The sequence below is a fragment of the Sus scrofa genome, chromosome 15, assembly GCF_000003025.6.
Source record: "Sus scrofa isolate TJ Tabasco breed Duroc chromosome 15, Sscrofa11.1, whole genome shotgun sequence".
NCBI lineage: Eukaryota > Metazoa > Chordata > Mammalia > Artiodactyla > Suidae > Sus > Sus scrofa.
In genome coordinates this window covers 10737453-10759325 of record NC_010457.5, presented here as the reverse complement: position 1 = coordinate 10759325, position 21873 = coordinate 10737453, and the positions used below count along the sequence as shown (strand labels likewise).

Genomic DNA, 21873 nt, shown 5'->3' with positions numbered 1-21873 from the left:
CCTTAAACTTCTGTGTCACTAGAGAACTTAAATTATTGCCTTTTAATCACTAGATTTGTATCAAGAAATCACAATTTTTACTTCCTCAATTCTTGTCTCCATCAGATCTAAGTTAGTTTGGAGGTGAGATTAGCAACAGCCCCAGAGGACTCTAATTTTGTAGCAAGTGCTGCTCTAACGAAGAGGAAATTTACACCTCCTCAGCGGAATTGTTTATTTAGCAGTGAGTCAGAAATTCACTGTCATAATGTGAATTTTTTCTACTCATCACTAATTATGCTTCTCCTGCAGTCAGTCACAGAGCAGTGAGAAATCCCACAATGCACAGGAACAGTAAAGAGGGGAGAAGAACAGAGCGTAACACATTGTTCCTGAATTTTACCTGTGCTGTATTTTAATCAAAGCGTTCTATTTAAACAAAACCTATGTCATATCAAAATGAACTCTTCAATTTCTCTTGTAGAAAAGTCTGATTTTTGAATACATCAGGTTTTCTTAATGCAAGCTTATTGGTCTAGTTTGAAATTAGTTAAAATTGGTGGGGGTGTGTTAGAAGAACAAATATTACATAATTGAACCAGAGTTCTATGCTGTGGGAAAATGCTAGTTGGAAATTGCCTAGGCCTAAAGCCAAGGATCGTCATGGTTACCATGAGGGAAAAAGAATTTCAAATCTAACTGCATCTAACCTTTGGCCTCTGGGTCTCTCTCATAAGTAGACAAAAGTATTTTGTTGTTTTTGATGGAGAACAACTCTCAAGCCCTGCCTATAAACTTTCTTCCACCCCCTTTGTATATGCTGGCACTCCTTCCAGGTTTGCTCTCCACCCCTGTCTGCCTCTGCTAACTCCACCCACCTCAACAATCTGTGCTCATCAATCACTCATTCTTTTTCCAGTAAAATATTTCCTTCTTTTTTTTTTTTTTTTTTTTTTTTTTTTTGTCTTTTTGCTATTTCTTGGGCCTCTCCCGTGGCATATGGAGGTTCCCAGGCCAGGGGTTGAATCGGAGCTGCAGCCACCGGCCTACGCCAGAGCCACAGCAACACGGGATCCGAGCCGCGTCTGCAACCTACACCACAGCTCACAGCAACGCCGGATCGTTAACCCACTGAGCAAGGGCAGGGACCGAACCCACAACCTCATGGTTCTTAGTCGGATTTGTTAACCACTGCGCCACGACGGGAACTCCCAGGAAAATATTTCTATCACTTAGAAAAGTATAGGGAATGATACTATTCACACCTGTTTGCCATCACATAGCTCCATCAAACCTTAATGTTTTTTCTATATTTGCTATGGCTTGTCTTATTAAAAAATGTATTATATTTATATTTGAAGTCCCCTGTATAAAGTTTTCTGATCACATTTCTCTCTCATTTATAGAGGTAACTACTATCCTTTTTTTTTTTCCTTTTTTTATTTCCATACATAATTTATTCCTAGTTTTATACATTTGTGAACCAACATGCACATGTAAAAACTGTATATTTCATAAAAACACTAAATTGTTCATATTCTGCCACTTTTTGATTTAACATTGTTTTTGAAATTAATTACTGTTGGTATGTGATTTCTAATTTTTCATTTTAATGATGAACAGAATTCTATTATGTGAATATAACAGTGAATCTACGTGTGTGTGTGTTCTCCATTATTCTGTGATGGGCTTTTGACTTGCTTTAATTCCTCACTATTACTGGTATTAGAGCAATGAAACTCTTGTTTGCCTCTCTCTGTGCATAAGTATTAGAGTATAAACCTAGAAATAGAATTATAGGCTTGAAGGTATGTACATCTTCACATTTATTGGATTGGACCAATCTGCTTTACAATGTGGAAAAATTATATATACATGAAGAATGTATGGCAATTCCTTTTTTTCCATAATCTTGCTAAGACTGGTTTTATCAAATGCTTTATTCTTCCTAATTAAATGAATTGAATTGTTATTTAGGCATTTCTCTTAAGTTTTTTTGTAAGACTTAGCTTAGATATCCCCTCCTTCAGAAAGTCTTCCCAGATTGCCAAAAATTAATTAGTTGCTCCTTTATGTGTTCCCATTTAAGGGTTAACTTAGCATTTTGAATACTGCCTGGGAATCACCTGTTTACATGTCTTTCTCCTCATCTTAGTTCTCAGCTTCTTAAGGAAAGGTATTGTATATTTTTTTCATCTTATCTCCTGTGATAAATATTTATTGAATTAGTAGATCCATTAAGGAGAAATCCCAAAGGAACATAATAGAAAATTGGCTTCCTATAGGAAAGATTTTTTTTTTTAAATACTAGTAATGCTAAAGGCTATAGGATAGTGAATTCAATTACAAAATAATCCTCTTATGGGAAATATTTTATCTAGGATACATATCTGTATACATCTATATCTAGAAATGTATAGAGATGCCCCAGCCAGAGAAATTATCAAATGAACTTGCCATATTTTTCCAATATAATGAGCTATGTGACCTATTCATTTTGGTAAAATAAAATAGAAATACATTGCAACATGACAACACAGTTTTCAAAGCTAAAAGGCATATTTATTTTTTCCTTTGTTCTTTTCATTCAATTTCTAAACGTTTACAGTGACCATAACAGCTATCATAAATATACCGACAGGAGGATCTTGTAAGGAGTGGCAGACTTCAATTCTCATCACTTAAAGAGGCACTTGAGGAGTAAGCAAGTCGCATTCTATTTTCTTGTGGACTGAAGGCCTGGAGTGTCTTCAGAATCTTACTAATTAGGATTGATTGTTTTATTTGCTCTCACACATAGCATTTTCACTTTTATTACTGTAAGTAGCTAGTCAATCCCAAATAGTTTTTTAAAAAAGCATGTAGAAACAAACAGATTTTTAAAAAATCTAATAGAAATGGAGACAACATGGCATTATGAATTGAATCAGCGATGCCTTTTCTTTTAAGGTGAAAGCAGATCTGTTTAGGATATAATGAAGCAAAGACTCAAGTTGAATCTTGATCTTAAAATAAAAATAATTGCACTAGTTTAGAAAGATGCTTCATTGTAAACTGTAATGATATTCTAAGAGCAACTTGAGAAAGGTTAGATTGACCATATCTAACATTCTAGCTAATCCTCAGAATAAAATAGTTTAGTAAAAGGACAAATGGCAGAGTTCCCATCATGGCTCAGTGAAAACGAACCTGACTAGCACCCATGAGGATGCAAGTTCGATCCCTGGCCTTGCTCAGTGGATTAAAGATCCAGCATTGCCATGAGCTGTGGTGTAGGCCCGCAGCTACAGCTATAATGTATAGAGTTTCCCCTAAATTCTCACTGAAGATATTAATTAAGGCAAGACTCTTCTCCCACCTCATCTGTGAAATTAATGAATCTGAAGGCAGAAGCCCAGGACGAAATGGTCTCTAACGGCCCCTTTCTGTTAGACTTCTGCAAAACAACCGTATAAAACACATAAAACATCTCAGAAATAATCAGTCTGAAATACCAGACCAAGATTTGTTCAAGGGACAAGAGAATAACTAGACCATGGATCCTTAGTACATAATGTCACTATGCAAAAACAATATAAAATGAAGTTTAGGGCTATGGAATGGTGACTGTTTGGTTTTTGCCATTGTTGTTTAGTACATGGCACAAAGCTTTCTGGAAACAACTCCCAGTAAATTCATACTCCTACAGAGCTGAAAGAAATACATGAATAAACTGAGGTACAGGGAGGCACAAGTCTTTCCACGAAAGCCAGTGGCAAAACCAAGAGTACAAACGAGGCTTCTTTCCTCTACATGCTGCCTTCTCAGTTTTCACTAATACATTAATAGTTTTTTTTTTTGTTTTTTTCTTTTTTTCTTTTTAGGACTACACCAGCAGCTATAGGAAGTTCCCAGGCTAGGGGTCAAATGTGAGCTGCAGCTGTTGGCCTACACCACAGACACTGAGCGAGGTCAGGGATCGAACTTGCATCCGTATGGATACTGATCAGAGTCTTAACCCTCTGAGCCACAATGAGACACCTATAATAATTTTATTTATTAGGGCCTATTTTGGCAAAGAGGGAAATGAGGTAGTTGATATTTTTTAACACTGGTATACTACTATGATTAAAAATTACTGATCATATTAGAGTCAGCAAATACATAATATTTCAGCATCATTTAAAGAGAAGCACTAGGCAGGTGGTTGCTAGTCAGCATCATTTTTCAACACTTATCTGACAATTCATGACCTTTGTGCTCCTCTGTTATAACCTGTACCACAAGCTGCATATTCCTATTCAGTGAGAATCTGGCCAGGGATTTAAAGATTTATTGCAATGGGATGAATTATATGGAAATATAAATAGGCTTAGGGGTCTTGGGACTTCATTTTAAAAAATAAAACAACACAAAAAAAAACCCCAAAAAACTACTCCACATAAATGATGTGCTAGGAACAGAAAACTACAGAGGAATTCTAGCAGCCTAAATAAAATACATAAATTATTATTTCAAGGTTAAAAAAAATAGTTCTCCTTGTGAGACGGCCTACAATATAGTATACTAACAAACCTCTCCCTTCATTGTCAAGTAAGATTTAGCAGGGACAAGTCTTGTCCACGTAGTGTATCAAGAGTCAACCCATGTGGATAGATAAAGTGCCAAATTACTTTTGAAAATGGAGTCATACCCAAAGATGAAGTAAAAGGTAATTTGTATGCTAGCCTTTGTAGCATTGAACTCTGAATTCACTTCCTATTGCAAGAGTCAGATCATCAGCACTAGCAAAGTTCAGCGTAGTTCAAGGCCCTGACATGCATTTTTATGGAGACTAACTTTAGAAGATAACTATATATACATATATCTCCAAGCAAGCCTTTATTTACCTGCACAGGTTTGATTGGATTCATCTTCATTGCTCCCACAATCATTAGCTCCATCACAAAGCCATCTCTTGGGGATACAACGATTATTCTTGCATTTAAACTGATCATCAGGACAGCTGTGATTGACTGCGGCGGGAGGGTGGAGGGAGAGAAGACACAAGTTTAACCATTTAAAACTGGATACAATTATAATTACTTTAAAGTAGAGTCATAGAAAAGTGACATTAATTATAATATTACAGTAGAATAAATCTATATCTTCTGTCATTCATTGTCTCATATTTTATACAAAATAACAACATTCTAGGCTCTGTAATACTTTCATAGAAAAATTGAGAAATTAAAGTTCATGTAAAAGAAAATATATATTCATTTTCCATGTCTTCAGTAAAACCAATTTTATCCACTAAATTTATTTTCCCATCCCTCATCACAATAGGTGATTTCTTTTCAGATATTTTTAACCAAAAAATATTTAAAATTAATGTCAAATTTTAATGTGGGATACAAATATGTATTAAATAATTGAATCATGTATCAAAAATACTTGTTTTTTAAACCACACTTCCACTCAAGTCCTTCTTAAAACATTAAATAAGCCTAGTTTTGTTAGGGTTTGCTCAGTGTTTCTTGGGACTTGAAGGAAAATGCGAAAAAAAAAAAAAAAATCACTTGTCACCTGGAATTGATGTTAAATATGAGATCCTGCTTAATTTTAATAACAAAACTGATCATCATGAGTCTTTTCCTCTAATACAAAAAGTAAACATATAGCCTCAAAACATACTGAGGACATGACCAAACTTCATTTGAGCAGCTGTGCCCAGCTAAGGATTAAACCTCCAATATCTAAGCACAACAGGAGTCCACCTTAAAGTTTACCTTCTGTGGTTATGTATCCTGCATTCTGAAGGCTAAATTCCTAAATGAATTGGCATGCTCTTCAGTATCTGTTTCAAACCTTTAATATTCTTTCTGAAGTAATTTTCCTTGCGCCCAGTAGTTGCACTTTTGTATGATAAAAATAAATTTGGTATTAGTTTTACTGAGCATGTGAAAACTAGCCATTTTATCATGCTGTTGCATAGCAAATGCATTCCTTTCCAGTGAGTTTCTATAAAACACTATTTATATTGAAAGTAGCCTTAGTGGTAAAGTGGCTTTATCACTTTTTAGAAGTTTTTATTCATGTAGAATAAAAATACAAATAAATAGGAGGAAAAGAGCTTATGTTTTCTGGCATTTGAGCATGATTAACATTTTCTAGTTACTTCAGGGACTTTGGCAAGAATAGCTGCTCAGGAGGACAAAAGTCATTTAATATATTAGGGGTCAAGATTTTAAAGTACCAACATTATGCATAAGTACTTCAGTGACACCTGATCAAGGACTTTTGTGATTTTTCACAATGTTAGAAATTGCGGGTTAAAGAGGAGAAAATACAATGAACTGTTTTGTGATTTGGAGTTGAGAAGTTAAAGTAGAATGATAGAAGAATTTTAAGTTGAAGCTTGTTCATACTTACAATCTAGAATAATCCTCTGAAATGAATTAGGCAGTGCTGAAATTTTTTTTTTTTTTCTTTTCAAGGCCACACCTGGAGCACATGGAAATTCCCAGGCTAGGGGTCAAATCAGAGCTGTAGCTGCCTGCCTACACAACAACCATAGCAACATGGAATCAGAGCCACCATCTGTGACCAACAGTGCAAGCCAGATCCTTAACCCACTGAATGAGGCCAGGAATGGAATCTGCATCCTCATGGATACTAGTTGGGTTCTTAATCCCCTGAGCCACAACAGGAACTACATGCTGAAATATTCACCATGAGACCCCAGGAATATAATCCTGCTCAGAATCACTGCAATATTTAAAGATGGCATTCCCTGCCTGGAAGGTGGCCAGGAATGTCAAAAGTTTTCCACTAAACCACTTACTCAGCCTTTCACATGCTAGGTGCTATCCTAGACTCTGAGACTACAAAGTGCTACAACATAACATGTCTCCTTATGAAGATAGTCATCTACTAGATGCATCAGATAAGTAAGCGTATAATTTAAATATGGTTTGACAACTACCACAATAAAGAAATATCCAAGAGATGTTTAACTCAACTGGACTATATTGAGAAGGAGATATTTTAGTGTTCAAAAAAGACTTCCCTGTGGACTTTAAGGTCAACTACAGTAAATTTCATAGACTTTGAACAGACAATTCAATGGTACAGAGGAGAGAATGACATTTTTAGAAATTTACACATAGTTTAACTTGATAAGGACAAAGAGGATAAGTGGTTGCATGAGAGACATTTAAAGTTAAAAATGTAAATGTGAGACATAGCATGAAGCACCGTACATGTGAGTTAGTGGATTTTAGGATTTAACTTGTTGGTTATGCAGTCACTGAAATAACAAGATTAGATTCCACACAAATACCACTCTGAAAGCAGTGTGGACAGTGGGCTTCAATTAAGGGAAAAACAGTGGTGGAAGTAATAGCAGGGCACACACTGTGTCAGTCTAAGATAGGAGCCTAATTTAGCCAGTGAAGATTTCGAGGTGGTAAAGATACAAAATTAATTATTTAGTAGGTAAAAGAAATGAGATTTATTGATACAATTGAACAAGGACTTTATGTAAAATAGAAGACTCCAGAAAAAGCTCACAGTGCAGCCATGGGTGATGAAATGAAAAGTGATGAAAATAATGAACAAGAGAATGCCGACTGGGAATTTTAATCCTACAATTCCCAGTACAAATGTAATGGGCCCCTATACTCATAGAGGAAATGAGTTTTTTTGGGAGTTGGTGAAAAGAACAATCACATAGAACATGGACCTCTAGGACTAATTCATAAACACTGTGATGAATATCTGTGCTCTGCAAGGCACTATGTGACTATGTAGGGATCTGATATGTAAGAGCATTCACTGTAAACATGAATAAACACTGTGAGTCACAAGAAAAGAGGCAATTAGTCTAATCAACAAATAATATATCATTTTTGTTGAAAAGTAGGGAAAAAAATCCTTTACTCTTGGATGAAATGCTCCTCCCACTCCAAAACTTTTGACTAATTGTATCAACTTCATATTTAACACTTTATTTATGGTACTTATTTATTTGATTATAGATATTAGGGGCTTGAATAAAAGAAGTACATAATGCTGTAATCAGTGTCCGTGTATGGAAATTAAGAGAAAATAACCTTATATTTATATATAAATTATAATATATGTACTATATATTGGTACACAATTTGAAATTTTTTTTGTCTTTTGTCTTTTCAGGGCCACACCCACAGCATATGGAGTTCCCAGGCTAGGGGTCTAATCAGAGCTGTTGCCGTCAGCCTATGCCACATCCACAGCAATGCCAGATGCAAGCCAAGACTGTGACCTACACCACAGCTCATGGCAACACGGGATCTTTAACCCACTGAGCGATGCCAGGGATTGAACCCGCAACCACACGGTTCCTAGTAGGATTTGTTTCCACTGCACCATGACGGGAACTCCTGAAAATATTTTTAAAACTCCATTTTCTTAGAATTTTGTACCTAAATTGCATGATCTAAATAACCAGATCAATTTTTTTGTCCATTCTTAAGAAAGAATGTTTAAAACTTCATTTTTGTACACTTGATTTAAAAAAAAAAGAAAACGAAGGATTATCTCAATTAGTTCAGCCACTTTAAAAAAGGTCATTAACTTAAAAAAACATTTTCTTTTTAAAATAATATATGAAAATCAAATCAAAAGATCAAAGATAAATTATGTCCATCACTGGCCTCTCTTCATATACAATTATTTCATATCTCTCAAAACATTAAGGTGGTGATTCTAATCAAATATATTTTCAAAAGTTTCTTTAACCTGCTTCTCAAAGTGTTTTCCTTCCACATTTGTGAGACATTTTCTCATCTCTACCAGAAACACAAAACTATTCCTACTGCAGCAAATGATAAACAGCTAAAATAGAAGCCAAAGGGAAGAAAATCAAACCTTTCATTTTTTTTAATAATCTGGGTGCCTCATATGGATTTCCTATTACGTACTGAGCCAGTAAAATTAGGTAATAACATGTTCCAAACCCATGTCTGTTTCCTTGGATCATCTTCGAGGCTCTGTTGCCAAGGAGCAATGGAGTGGATCGTGACCTTCTGTACCAGTAATTCTGTCTGGAGGGAATTTAAATTGATTTTTCCACATCTTCAAATTCAGGAATCCAAAGGGTTCCCTTATTGCAACCTTCTAACAATGGTATTGTGGTGCTGACAGCAAAAAATATGGAAGAAGAAGACTCCAGGAGTAACCAAAATGATCATATTCCAAGATAGGGAAGGATGAGAAAAATAGTCTTTTAAAGCTATGCAAGAGAGGTAATCGAAGATTTGATCTCCCTACAAAATGATGGCTGAGAAAAAAGCTAAGTTCAATTTGCATCACAGATATTTTTAGATTTTTCTCCAAACTGCTTCAGTAGTTCACACCTTTCAAGACTCAGTAAGTATTAACATAACTTAAAGGAGAACATACAGCAACTGACTGGATCTTCATCACTTCCATCTAGACAGTCGTCGTCGCCATCACATTTCCACTGAGCTTGGATACAGTGTCTGTTTTTGCAGCGGAATTCTCCAGCTTTACATATGTGAGGTAATACTTCTCCAGGATTAACTAGGGTTAAACAAATCCAATATACGCAAATATTACTAGATAGATTCAGTTCATTAAAGTATAAATTTTGTTACACTCATAAAATACTGATTTCATTTCATTTTATATTAAATATGAAAACATCTTAACATTGTAGTGGCAACCATTTCTGGAAATGAGAAAATACTGTTTTTCTGACAATAAATATTCTATTACAAATTCTAAAGATTCATTGTAAGCAACTGTCTCCAAAATAAATAATAACAACATAATAGAAGAACATCTTTTTTTTTTTTTTTTTTTTTCACAGCCATACCTGCAGCATGTGGAAGTTTCTGGGCTTGGGGTCAAATCAGACCTGCAGCTGTGGCCTATACCGCAGCCACAGCAACACTGAATCTGAGCCTCATCGGCAACCTAGTCTGCAACTTGTGGCAAAACAAGATCCTTAAACCACCAAGTGAGGCCAGGGATCAAACCCGCATCCTCACAGAGACAATGTTGTGTCCTTAACCCACTGACCCACAATGGGAACTCCATCATCTTCTATTTATATTGAGTTTGTAGTTTGACTTTTTAAAGAGCTTTCATTCATAATCTTAATTAATCATCACGATAACCTATGAAGTAAGCATGGCAAAGAATTTTACTACTTCCACCTCATAGATGAATAAGCTAAAAATTAAAATGAAAAGTGAATAGCACACAGCACTGATGGTTATATTTACTTTGCTGGTCTGCAAGCTGAAAACAAACTTGGCTCTGGTTAACTATTTAAGGAGGTATTAAGTTAATCAAAACAATCTCATTATATATCCAGATTCTATGGAGTGTTTTCTTCATATATTCCAGTTCTCTAATCAAATGTTAGGAACTCTGCTAATTGAAATTTAGTCATGAATTAAAAGTGTTACTATGCTTCTCTTCTCTTTGAGTGGGTTCAGTAGAACCTAGAAAGAGAAGGGAGTATGGGGCAACAGCTAAAGTAAGTGATTTGTGTTTCATGAACTGAAAAAGGGGTTGAATTTTCAAAAGCTGGTTTATCGCTAGAAGAAACAGAAGCTGATTTTTCTATACTAGTTCTAATGGCTTTATTTGGACTGATGAACTGTCACAAAACCTATATGCACTCCAGTAACAAGGGAGATAGAGAAGACAGTTTCCAGAACACTCAGTGTTTCACTCGCTTAATTTTTGTATTTTCCCTACTGCAAAGAACGGAAGAGGGAAAGCGACTATGAACAATTGCAGGGAATCTGCTTCAGAGCATTATGGAGCAAGGCACAAGGCATGTGGCTGTGTGAGTGTGGAAAAGGAGAGCGTCCCCTGCCGTCCAGATTTTTATTTAAGGCCTCAAGGGTGGAAAATAGTTAGTGTGGAGAATGAAATATTCAGTCAAATCAAAGATAATCCCATGTGTCTTCAGTCCCATCACAGACAGCTGGACTTGCTGTACAAGCTAATAAACTTGCTTATTTAGCAGGTTTATATCAGTTAAACAGGGGTAATTTTCCTTTCTGTTTAACTCTCACTTTATCAATAACAAAATGCTGAAGCAGCAATTTCTCTGATGATGTCATTCTCTAAGTTCACTTGAAAGTAAAAAAATTAGAAAAAAATTCAATTTAATATATATATAGAGAGAAAAAGAACAAATCTCAAATAGGAAATAAAAACAAAAATAGGAGATCATTGGGTTTGCTATTCAACCCCAGGGTACCTTTTTTGCGGCAGCAACTAGGAATGAGGGAACAAGGCTGTGAATCAAGACAAAAGTGGAGGTGGACTCTGTGATGTGTCTGACCATTTCTAGAATCAAGTTTTCTCTCAAAATCTCTAGACTCCATGATTGATAACATACAAATTTCCCTTACTTTGAGTTTTATTGCTCACTTAGACCTTAATATCTTTGACGGTGGTATAGTTTCTCCTTTTAAACCTATATAAGCCCAACTTAGAACTGGAACTTAATGACTAACAGTTATATTAATTTCTACTCTATAGTTATTAAGCCTAATAGTCAACAATCTCTCAGAGGTAAACAAACAAAAACTCCTAGAGACAAGCAAACTGATTTGAGATGTAGTCAGCTTCCTTCCCCACTTAAGTTCAGTTTAACATTGTCTGTATTCTCTCTGTAATTTACTTCCAAGAAATAGAAAGTCAGTCTGTTGTTTCATAGTTTGGGGATCGAAAAACCCAAGAAACCATTGGTTCTCTCCTGATAACAATTCTGCTGATTTAAAGGGCTTAGCTTTCACATGCTCATCTTATCAAATAATTCAACTTACAGTTTTAAGGAATGATCAGGAGTATCCACACACAAGAATGAAAATATAGTTGCTTCTGAATAATTATATCTATATTAAAGAATATTCATTTGTCCAGGGAAACACAACCTAACCTGGAAAATTGGTGCATTTGAACTAAATATTCATTAACATAATTACTTTAAAGATAAAGTCTTTAAGTCTACTTAGAGTTCAAATGTTTTTCAAGTGATATTTAGATCATTATGGAATGAATGCAAATAGGAAGAATTTCCAAACTTGTTTTCAACATGGTTTCAAATATATGTGGGTAGTCAGTTATTTTTAAATGATGTTTGCTCATATAAAGGTGGCAATTTTCATAAACAGATGATATCTAAAAGCTTATTTTCATATGAATAATTGCTTGAAAACTAGTGTAGCTGACTTCCTGAGATAATCTCATCATTTTATGTTTAGTTTTCGAAAATTCTTTGTAATCAATTTCATTAACATATATCATTATCACTTATAACATCAGCTTGGCATTGCTTATTTCTATAATAACAGATATAATAAAACATACATAAATATTTTTTATTTGTCAAAGTTGCTCTAAAACTTCTAAGCCCTATCATATTTTGGAGAGGCATTTCTCCATGGTTTTTCTCCATGTCTTGTGTCAGCTCTTATTCTGGACTTTTTTTTTTCAAGGGTGTTTAGATAACTAACAGCCTTGGAAGATAGAAGTAGTACTTCCTTTTAGAGTAGGGAAGAGTTTTGTTCATTGGTCAGGATAGTAGTGATAATGTCTCCCATTGGGGCAAAGGTTAGGCAGATTTTCTAGCAGATTCTTAAGCTCAGGAGTTTTCAGGTATACAAACTGTGTACAGCATCTACCTGGACCTGTCTGGGCCTGGTCCTCATGTGATGTGGGGATGGAGTGGAGCAAGGAGACCCAACTTGAACATGGAATTTAGACAATCTGCTTTGCCATAAATATATAATCCTTTGAGTCCAATCCAGGAATTGGATGTCTCCTGTCTATGAAACTCCAGTGGGGTAATACGTTAGCTTGCAACTAGAGTAAAATCTCAGCCCCTTCATAATAGTAAAGATGTTTTATTTTTCCTTTTTTTTTTTAATATACAGGGTTCTGTTTACCAATATTTCCAGGGAATTTGGCATCATTAATTTACTCCAGCCCTAATGCAAGTCTTCCAGATGTAATCAGTACTTATATCACAGAGAAACCATGTTACCAAGGCTGACTAGGTTTGTTTAGGATACATAAGAACAAAATATAGGGGTTTTTTTAGCCATTAATATCCATTATCAAGATAATATTTAATGTGATAGGTGATAATCTGGGTTAGATGGCAGTTTAGACATAACAAAGCATGGTCTTTTTCTCAGCATTGACCCAACTGTGAAATTGGGTAACAATATCATCTATCGTATAAACCCAGTGGATGGCCAGGCAATCTACCAACTTTTCCAAGAATCAGCAAGTTGATGAAACAAGTATATTTGGCATCAATTAAAAGAGCATCCATAAAAACACTGGTATCCCATATACCTTGCATAAACTTCTATAATGGAGTTATTTCATGATTAACTTTCACATCTAAGGTTTTCACACCTAATGACTTGAGATTTCTGAATGTAGAAAGGACAATGTCACATGCCAAACAGAACAGTGCCTAAACAGATCCAGGCAGAGGGTAGATGTTCAAAATTAGTTGTTACCTGACTCAGTGGAATTAACAGATTAATTAATAATTCTGCATTAGAGCCATTCTTATAGTGAGAGTTTCTATTTCTGGAGACTGAATAAATACTTGAGGAAAACACTATTACTTCAACTGCCTCAGCAGCTAGTGCTGTTCTCCTATCACTCAAGAACATAAGTAAAGTTAGTTTAAGGGAAAAAAGACCAACATGCAGCTAGAAAGAAAGAGTGATAAAGTTCCCCTACAATCAACAAAGCAAACATATAGGAAAAGTTCCATGTCCGTCACTTTGTTCCAATGCTTAATGTGACAGAACTCCTATTTCACTTGGTTGTTTAGATACAGTCACACATTGCTTTCAGTATATTAACAAATGCTATGCTTACAAGCTTTGCTTCTGAGTTATTCTTTACACTGGGAATGTGAAAACTGATGCAAAACCTGTAATTCTACTGTCAGGGTCATGTCCAGTAAAAATATTGCAACATTACCTTGCCAGTACAAAAACTGACAAAGTCATAAACAATCCTTTAATTTAACCAGCATCAGAAATAAAATGACGTGAATCATGGCATGCTTGGCAAGGGCCTCCAGTTCTCACACAGCCTATGACTCCACCAATGGAATTAGAAGGTCTCTGCATTACTCTTAAATATGCTGCAAAGGGAAATAGGCACTCTAGAATTGTTTTATTTGGTAAAAACTGGCAGAGTGATTGCTAGAGTTAATGTCCAGATTAAAATGAAGTAAATGAAGAAATCTTACTAGTAAACTTTATATTTTAGTTTATTTTTTTTTTGGCTGCACCTGTGGCATATGGAAGTTCCCAGGCCAGGATCAAATTTGAGCCACAGCTGCAACCTATGCCACATCTGTAGCAACACTGGATCCTTAACCCACTGATCTGGGCCAGGGATTGAAACTGTGCTACCACAAAGACAATGCTAGGTCCTTAACCTGCTGTGCCACAGTGGGAACTCCTATTTTACTTTAGTTTTAAATCATCTATTTGGATCTCAGCTAGTGGCTGGATTTAATACATATGTTACTGACCCTGGTTTAATGAGCTGTGATGCCTTTGAACAGTGTCTATTTCTAATTTTGCTTTTCTTCTTTTCAACTACAGTGTGGTAATCTATTCTAAACTAATTTGCCTTCTCTTTTAATTTATGTTGATTGTAACGAAATTATGACAACTTGGTCGTAAAAGCTTTAGTCCCAGTATAAAAATAAAGTTTCCTTTTTGACTCCATATGGCTTACATTAGGATGTTTTTTGTTTGTTTGTTTTCTGAATGAACTGTTCTTGCATTGGCAGAGTACAGAATTTTTAACCACCCTTTTATTGGGGCAGGAAAAGAAAAAAAATCTAAAAGAAAACTTGAAGTTGTGGTTTGTTGGATGCCTCTGTATAAGCTTGCCTATATAGGAAGGCACTGTGCAAAATGCTGCTATGGTTTTTGAATTTTCTCCTTTGGATCACAGCAAGATGACCTTTCATTAGATAGAGTGGTCTTTGGAGCAGCCAACCTAAGTGGTACATAATCTTCTGTGAGTTTTTATGCACAGAAGGCCATAAATATTCATCTGGATAGAGCTTCTAAACTTTTTACTGTCTTAAACTTTTTACAACACATTAGATTGCATATATCCTAGAACATAAGGCTTGTCACAGCTGAACAGATAAATGGCTCAGCCGTAGTAGAGCACTATTTTTGACAGAGGAATATATCTGGTGTTCCAGAAGGTGAAGAAGGTCACAGAGTACCACTGACATATAATTGTTCAATGCTACCCTTGGATGACCAATATTTTGGGTGATGTTGAAGTTGCTCTCTCAGGAGTAAGGCATATTAGAAAGTTCTGTTCTTTTTATTTTCTTTTCTTTTTCAGGCTACTAAAGAGGCATTTAAAGAATTACTTTATTATTGTCTCATTACCCTAGACAAAATTATCCTGATATTTAAAAATAAAATAGTGCCTGTCCTTTTTTTGGTGCTTAAGTTACTGTTTTGGAATTAATCATGTCCTCATTTATTAATTTTCTATATTTAATGCCTACACAGGTATCAAAGTAAATTTTAAAAAAGCTCACTTGGTAATTGATCACGTGGCTCTACATATGCTTCTCCTGGGCGGTGAGTTCTTGGTTGCTACATCACATTAGGCCCTATTTCTAACTGTGAGTGGATTTGACCATGACATACAAGATTCACAAGGACAAAGAGTCCAGCCTACTCTCATTCTTGATTCCTTCCAGGCATGGCATTAGAATTCATCCTTAATCAATCATGTAGCATGCCAATATTTTTTTTTTTTTCTGGGTGAATGCCTCTTCTGGCATCGCCTTATGCTTCAAATTCATTGAGAAACAACTGTTGGTGTTTAATTCTGACCTGACCATCTGCTAATGGGTTTTTGTTCATTTGATGCCAGTTCAATGAGGATGCCTGAAACCAGGATGATCAGATGTCAATGGATGTAACAGTACTTTTGCTTTGCTTACAGATTTAGATTTAATCCAGATTAAAGAGTTAATCTAGTTGAGACCAATTCACAAAACTATAATCTAGCCTGAACTGTCAGAAGCCCAGAGGAATCAGCATTAATGAGAGGTTAGTTGCCTTGTTCTGTACTCTGCCACCGTGAACTCTATTTATTTGTGGTCCTTTTGCATTTTAATTTCCTCATCTGCTACCTAAGGCTAAAGTATCCTTATAAAAACCTTTACTGTTTAATGAATAGAAACTGGAATAGTTTATACAAGCATACTTTGAGTTCTTTGCAAATAAATGAGTCACTATATTAACTCTCTTGATCTTTCCTGTTACATTTGAAAGGAACCCAGGCAAGTTGAATGCCATATTAAATCTAGTAAAAAGTTTTAACAACTGAATGCAATAAAATTTCTCAAATAAAATCTCTATTTTTGACTTAAAATTGTTTAGTTTAACAAATATAGGTAAAATAATACTCTTTCTTATCCTCTTTTATTGCATCATGGTTACCTCATCAATAAATTAGAGATATTAAAGACACCAATAGTCTTAGAAAAGTTTCCTCTTTCATCAGATATACAATCACATGTGTACTATCATGATACCAAATCTCCTAAGAGCAGCTACATGACCAATATTGTGTATCATAATTCCTTACAAGCCAAAAGCCATCTAATTTTTATTTACATAAATATATACAGTGATAAATATTTTATATAGCAATATCCATATAGGTAGATATGCCATCTCCCAAAGAATCTATATATTTTTAATGAGGTATAAGAATGAAGGAAATAAGAAATATAATTTGAGGGCAAACAATTCAGATAAGCATAATTCCTACAATTAAAATTAAAGAACTAATTAGAATTTTTTAAGTTGAAAAAGCCATCTAGACATTAGCACATGATGTGTATGCTCTCCCTTCAAATTCCTACCACGAAAACAAAGCTGAAGAATGGAAACTCAAAAGATTCCTGAGAATTCAATCTCTCGATCATTCTATTGATGCTGTTTTAAGGGAATTTTGCAAATAAATGAGACTCTAAATAAATAAATTCCCACTAAATGAGGGAATTTTGACATTTTTGCAAGACTAATAAGACTAAATATTCAGTCACAAGCTTCTCTAAAGTATTCCACTAGAGATTGAATAAGTTTCTCTATCTTTAGGTAAGAAGAAAGGCCCCTTACTCCTTCTGTACTGACTATAAGGTCTATGCTGACCACACACAGGAGATCCTGCAGTGCTACCTCCTATCCTTGAGAAGAATTCTAGAGGTAGAGCAAAGGGGGATGAGCTTGGTGGAGGCCACGGAGGTTACTATTTACACATGTATGTGCGTGTATATGTGAAAATTTCATCGTTTCAATGTCAGAATCATCAGATGGAGTAGCAAAGGATCTCATTTTGTATCAGAAAAAATAATTTCTGTGGTAGAAATTAAACTACAAAATGTATACATAAACCATACCTTTTATTACAATAACTAAGATAAGACTTAACCTAGCAGATAACCAGATAGACTTAACATTGTTCAAAGCAATGCCCAATCCCTCTATTCACAAACTAAAGGTCTTGGTAGATCTCTTCTCTTCTGATAGAAACATGCAATAACAAAATGGGAATTACTAAATAATTCCACAAAACAAAGGAAGGGAAACCATCTGATGAATCAAAGAAAGTATATGTTAGGGAATTATTATTTTTTTAAATTTTTTTGGTCTTTTTTTTTTACCTTTTCTAGGGCCACTCCCATGGCAGATGGAGTTCCCAGGCTAGGGGTCTAATTGGAGCTGTAGCCACCAGTCTACACCAGAGCCACAGCAACGTGGGATCCTAGCCGTGTCTACGACCTACACCACAGCTCATGGCAACGTCGGTTGGATCATTGATCCACTGAGCAAGGCCAGGGATCGAACCTGCAACCTCATGGTTCCTAGGTGGATTCATTAACCATTGCGCTATGACAGGAACTCCCAGGAAGTTATTTTTTTACAGGAAGTATCTCATAGGCAATTAAAAAATCCCACTAATAATAGGGTGGGAACCTTTCACGGGGAGGTAAAATTCACACTTAGGTTCTGAAGTATATTATCCCAAAACTGAATTAAAGAATATTTCTAGGACGTGGAAAACAAATTTTATGTGGTCAACAGTTTATATGCAGAGAAATTGCTACTCATATATAAAGGCGGAAGAGACATATTTGGAATACAGAAGAACTGCACAATATACATTTTTTGTAGTCATCTTGAAGAAGTCACTCTTATTCCATCTATCCTACACATCACTGAAAATTAATAAACAACAGGAAACTGAAAATTTGAGTACTAAGCAATATAACTAGTCAAGCACTGATCTAAGTCTAAAAGAAAATGTACAGTTGACCAAAAAACTATAAATGTTAAACTATTTTTTAAACAACTTAATATTTGATACTTCAAAATAATATTCCTTGTCAGAAATCCTACATTATATTAAGGACTGAAATTGAGGAAGATGAAGAGAATAGTATAAAGGAAGCCAAAGTCCTCATCTCAAATAGTTGAAACTCAAAATAATAATAATAATAAAACAGAAAACTGGTAATATTATTCCAAATGTTTAAAGAAGATGAAAAAAGATATAACAAACTAACCATGGACTATATGATAAAATATAGAAGTAATCACAAACAGTAGAGTAACACACAGATAGCCTATACTAACTTATTAGAAATAGTAACAAACATCAAATAGGAAAAGAAGACAAATAGCTTGAAAATCAGTCATTAAAAATCATATATACAAAATGCTACATGGTAAGATGTTTATGCTCATATTAAGTAAAAATAAGGGACAAAATAAATATTACTGTAGCACTATCCAAATGTATAAAGGCATAACATAATTAAGTGTTCAATCTCCAAAATTAAATAATTTAGGGTTTAAATTCTAAATGTTCTACTTATTAATTACAGGAACATTGAAAAGTTATTAACCTCTGAGTCTAAATTTTAAATCATAAAATGTAATAGTAACAGTATCTTATACAATTATCATAAAGACTAAGGAGAATCACAAATACTTTTTATAAAATGTCACATCCACTATAAAAATTTAGTGGATATTATCTATGATTATTATTAGCAGTAAAAAAATAATAACCTCTAAGATATATAATTACAGGGACACACATTAAAATGCTCCAGTAGCTTGTTGTTGAATAGTGGCATTATAAATATACTTTTCATTAATTTTTTTAACGTTTCTCAAATGTTACTATTTATTGTCAGTCTTAGAAATCCACATTTTTAATTTTTGTATCCACATCTTTTCTTCTCTAGAAGAAACAGACATTTTAAATAAGTTGAAGTCTTCTACATTACACTTATTTCTACTTCTATCTCTCCAGAGACAATTGACAATCATTATAACTAATGGAAAAAATACAGGAATCATTTATTTAACAATTTGTGATTGTTAATTTTGTCAATTTGACAAGGCAATAGCCCAGATTTTTGGTCAAACACTAATCTGTGTCTGTGAGAATGTTCTAGATGAGATTAACATTTGAATCACTAGATTGCCCTCCCTAATGTGGGTGGTCCTTATTTATCAGGTGACGGTCTGAATAGAAAGAACAAATAGGCCTATCTTCCCACAAGTAAAAGGAATTCTTCCTGCCTGCCTGCTTTGAAATATGATGATTTTGTTTTCATTTTCTTGACTTTGGCCTGGAACTGAAACTTTGACTCTTCCTGGCTCTGTAGCTTATCAGCATTCAGGTTGGAACTACACCATTGGCACATGACATTCCATTGGGACTTGTCAGCCTCCATAATGGCAAGAGCCAAGTCCTTACTAAAAAAATTTCCTTCTCTCTCTCTCTCCACATATTGGTTCTGCTTCTCTGGAGAATCACGAGAAACACACAAGTTCAGGATTAAATCATCCCAGAAATATTTATATAGCATGCAATATATGAACGATATCATTGCTGTTATTGTGCTTATAGGACATGATATATGTAGATGGGACAAATTTCAAAAGGTCACATTGGAAAAGCAAGGTGCAGCAAACTGAGGAAGGTCAGTAAAAATTAATCAAGTGCTTCTAATACAGGTCAAGCAATCCAGTTAATTCCCTGTTTTGATCAAGTGTAGAAATTCCACAAAAGTCCCTTTTTTCCCTCCTTCTTTGCTCTTCATCACCATAGATAACTGAACTTACTAAGCTGTTTAAAGTAATTGGAGGACTGTGGAATTCATGACCATATCACCTGCGTAACCAAAAACTATATATTTTTAGTAACAACCACTGATGTCAGGTTCCCTAACGATTTCAAGAAATAGTTTCTTCTGTGACCTATACTTATATATATGTTTTACTAATCTAGATGCAGCAATGACAGGATAATTGGCTAAACTTCATTATTATCATTATCCATCTGTGTATTGGAAATTTTTTCTGTTAATTATGTGTAGTCTAAAAGGCATTATACCTAAAGATAAAGTCATTATCTGAATTTCTCTTTCTAAGTTTAATTTTAATTCTTTTGGTTTCACCTGCTTCTATTCCTCAAAAAGACACATATAAACAATGAGCATAACAAGAAAAGACACTTACATGTGCAAGTGGTGCCATTTTCATCTAAAAGTTGATTATCAGCACAAGCACATACACGGCCTCCTGGAATTGCCAAGCACAGTGTACTACAGCCCCCGTTATTTATTCGGCACATGTTGTCACCTGAAAGAGGAGGGAAACAAAGGTGTCAGAGAACACTAATTTTGTACAAAGATAGCCAGTGCAGGCTCATGTTTTCTCTAGGAGATGCATGAAGGCATAAACATGTACACACATACATGCCATGTTAGTACATATTTATTAATGTAATAAGAATTCCTGGTGAATCTTAAATGAAATTCAAAAATGTTTGAAAAGACATGATGTACTGGTAGTTAATAGGAATTTATGTGTTGGCTGGAAAAGAAAGAAGTCTGTGTGCACATAGATAACAGGAGAGAGGAAGGATAGAAGAGACAGAATGGTGTCTGTTCAGGATAACACAGGCCCAGCATATTTAAGTTTAAGATGTTTGTAAAGTAGACTACCAGCACTTGGAATGTGCCTTTGGAACCCAAGTAAACATAAAGCGAATGGACACTGGAGAAAGGGGTGGGGTTTTCCTTTCTCATTTGCAAGGAGTACACTGGCACATCAGTGCAATGAGGAACAAAGGGAACATAGGCTACCTGTGAAGCCTTATAAATGAGTTGCCTTGCTGGAAAATGTACATTACACAGGGGTTAAAGTGTTGTCCCTGTGGACCTAAACAGCAGAAGCAATGATGAGGCATGCAATTACTATTAGTGAAGCAAGCCTGAAGGGAAAGCCATAAAGGTATGATCCATGAACATATGTGAGACACTCCTGCAGTCTTGGATAAAATAAAGAGGCTAGAGAGTCCATTTTTACAAAGGTGTAGGTAAAAGTAAATAAAATTTAGGTAGTCACCACTTTGATGCCCTTTATTCACACCAGTTGGAAAGGCAAGTAAAAAAGTACATTTTCTGAACTGTTTATGTGTAGAACCTTACGAATGCTACACCCACCAGCATTCCATTGGCAGTAAAATGTCAGGATCATTTTATATTATGTTGCACTTTCCAAGATCAATAGATAACATTTTAATCGTATCAAAAGATCTTAACTGAAATATTACAAATAAAGATCTTTTAATTACTAGGAGACAACAGTAAAACAATACAATCATTAAGACCACTGGCAGTTACTGCAAGGTGCCAAAAATGTGACTAAAGTGAAAGACTAGGTTATTATAATTTCACCCTCAGGGGTTGGATGTGTTTTGCAGAGACTATTAATAAATGAGTTAAAAAACTCA

General features: G+C 34.9%; 1 protein-coding gene across 1 annotated transcript in view; it reads right to left on the bottom strand.

The window, feature by feature from the left end:
• Positions 1–21873, bottom strand: part of LRP1B (LDL receptor related protein 1B) — a 1887165-nt gene that overhangs the window by 740644 nt on the left and 1124648 nt on the right. The window contains 3 exon segments of the mRNA XM_021076285.1: positions 4848–4973; positions 9385–9525; positions 20595–20717. Of these exon segments, the coding sequence (XP_020931944.1) occupies positions 4848–4973; positions 9385–9525; positions 20595–20717 (390 nt within the window).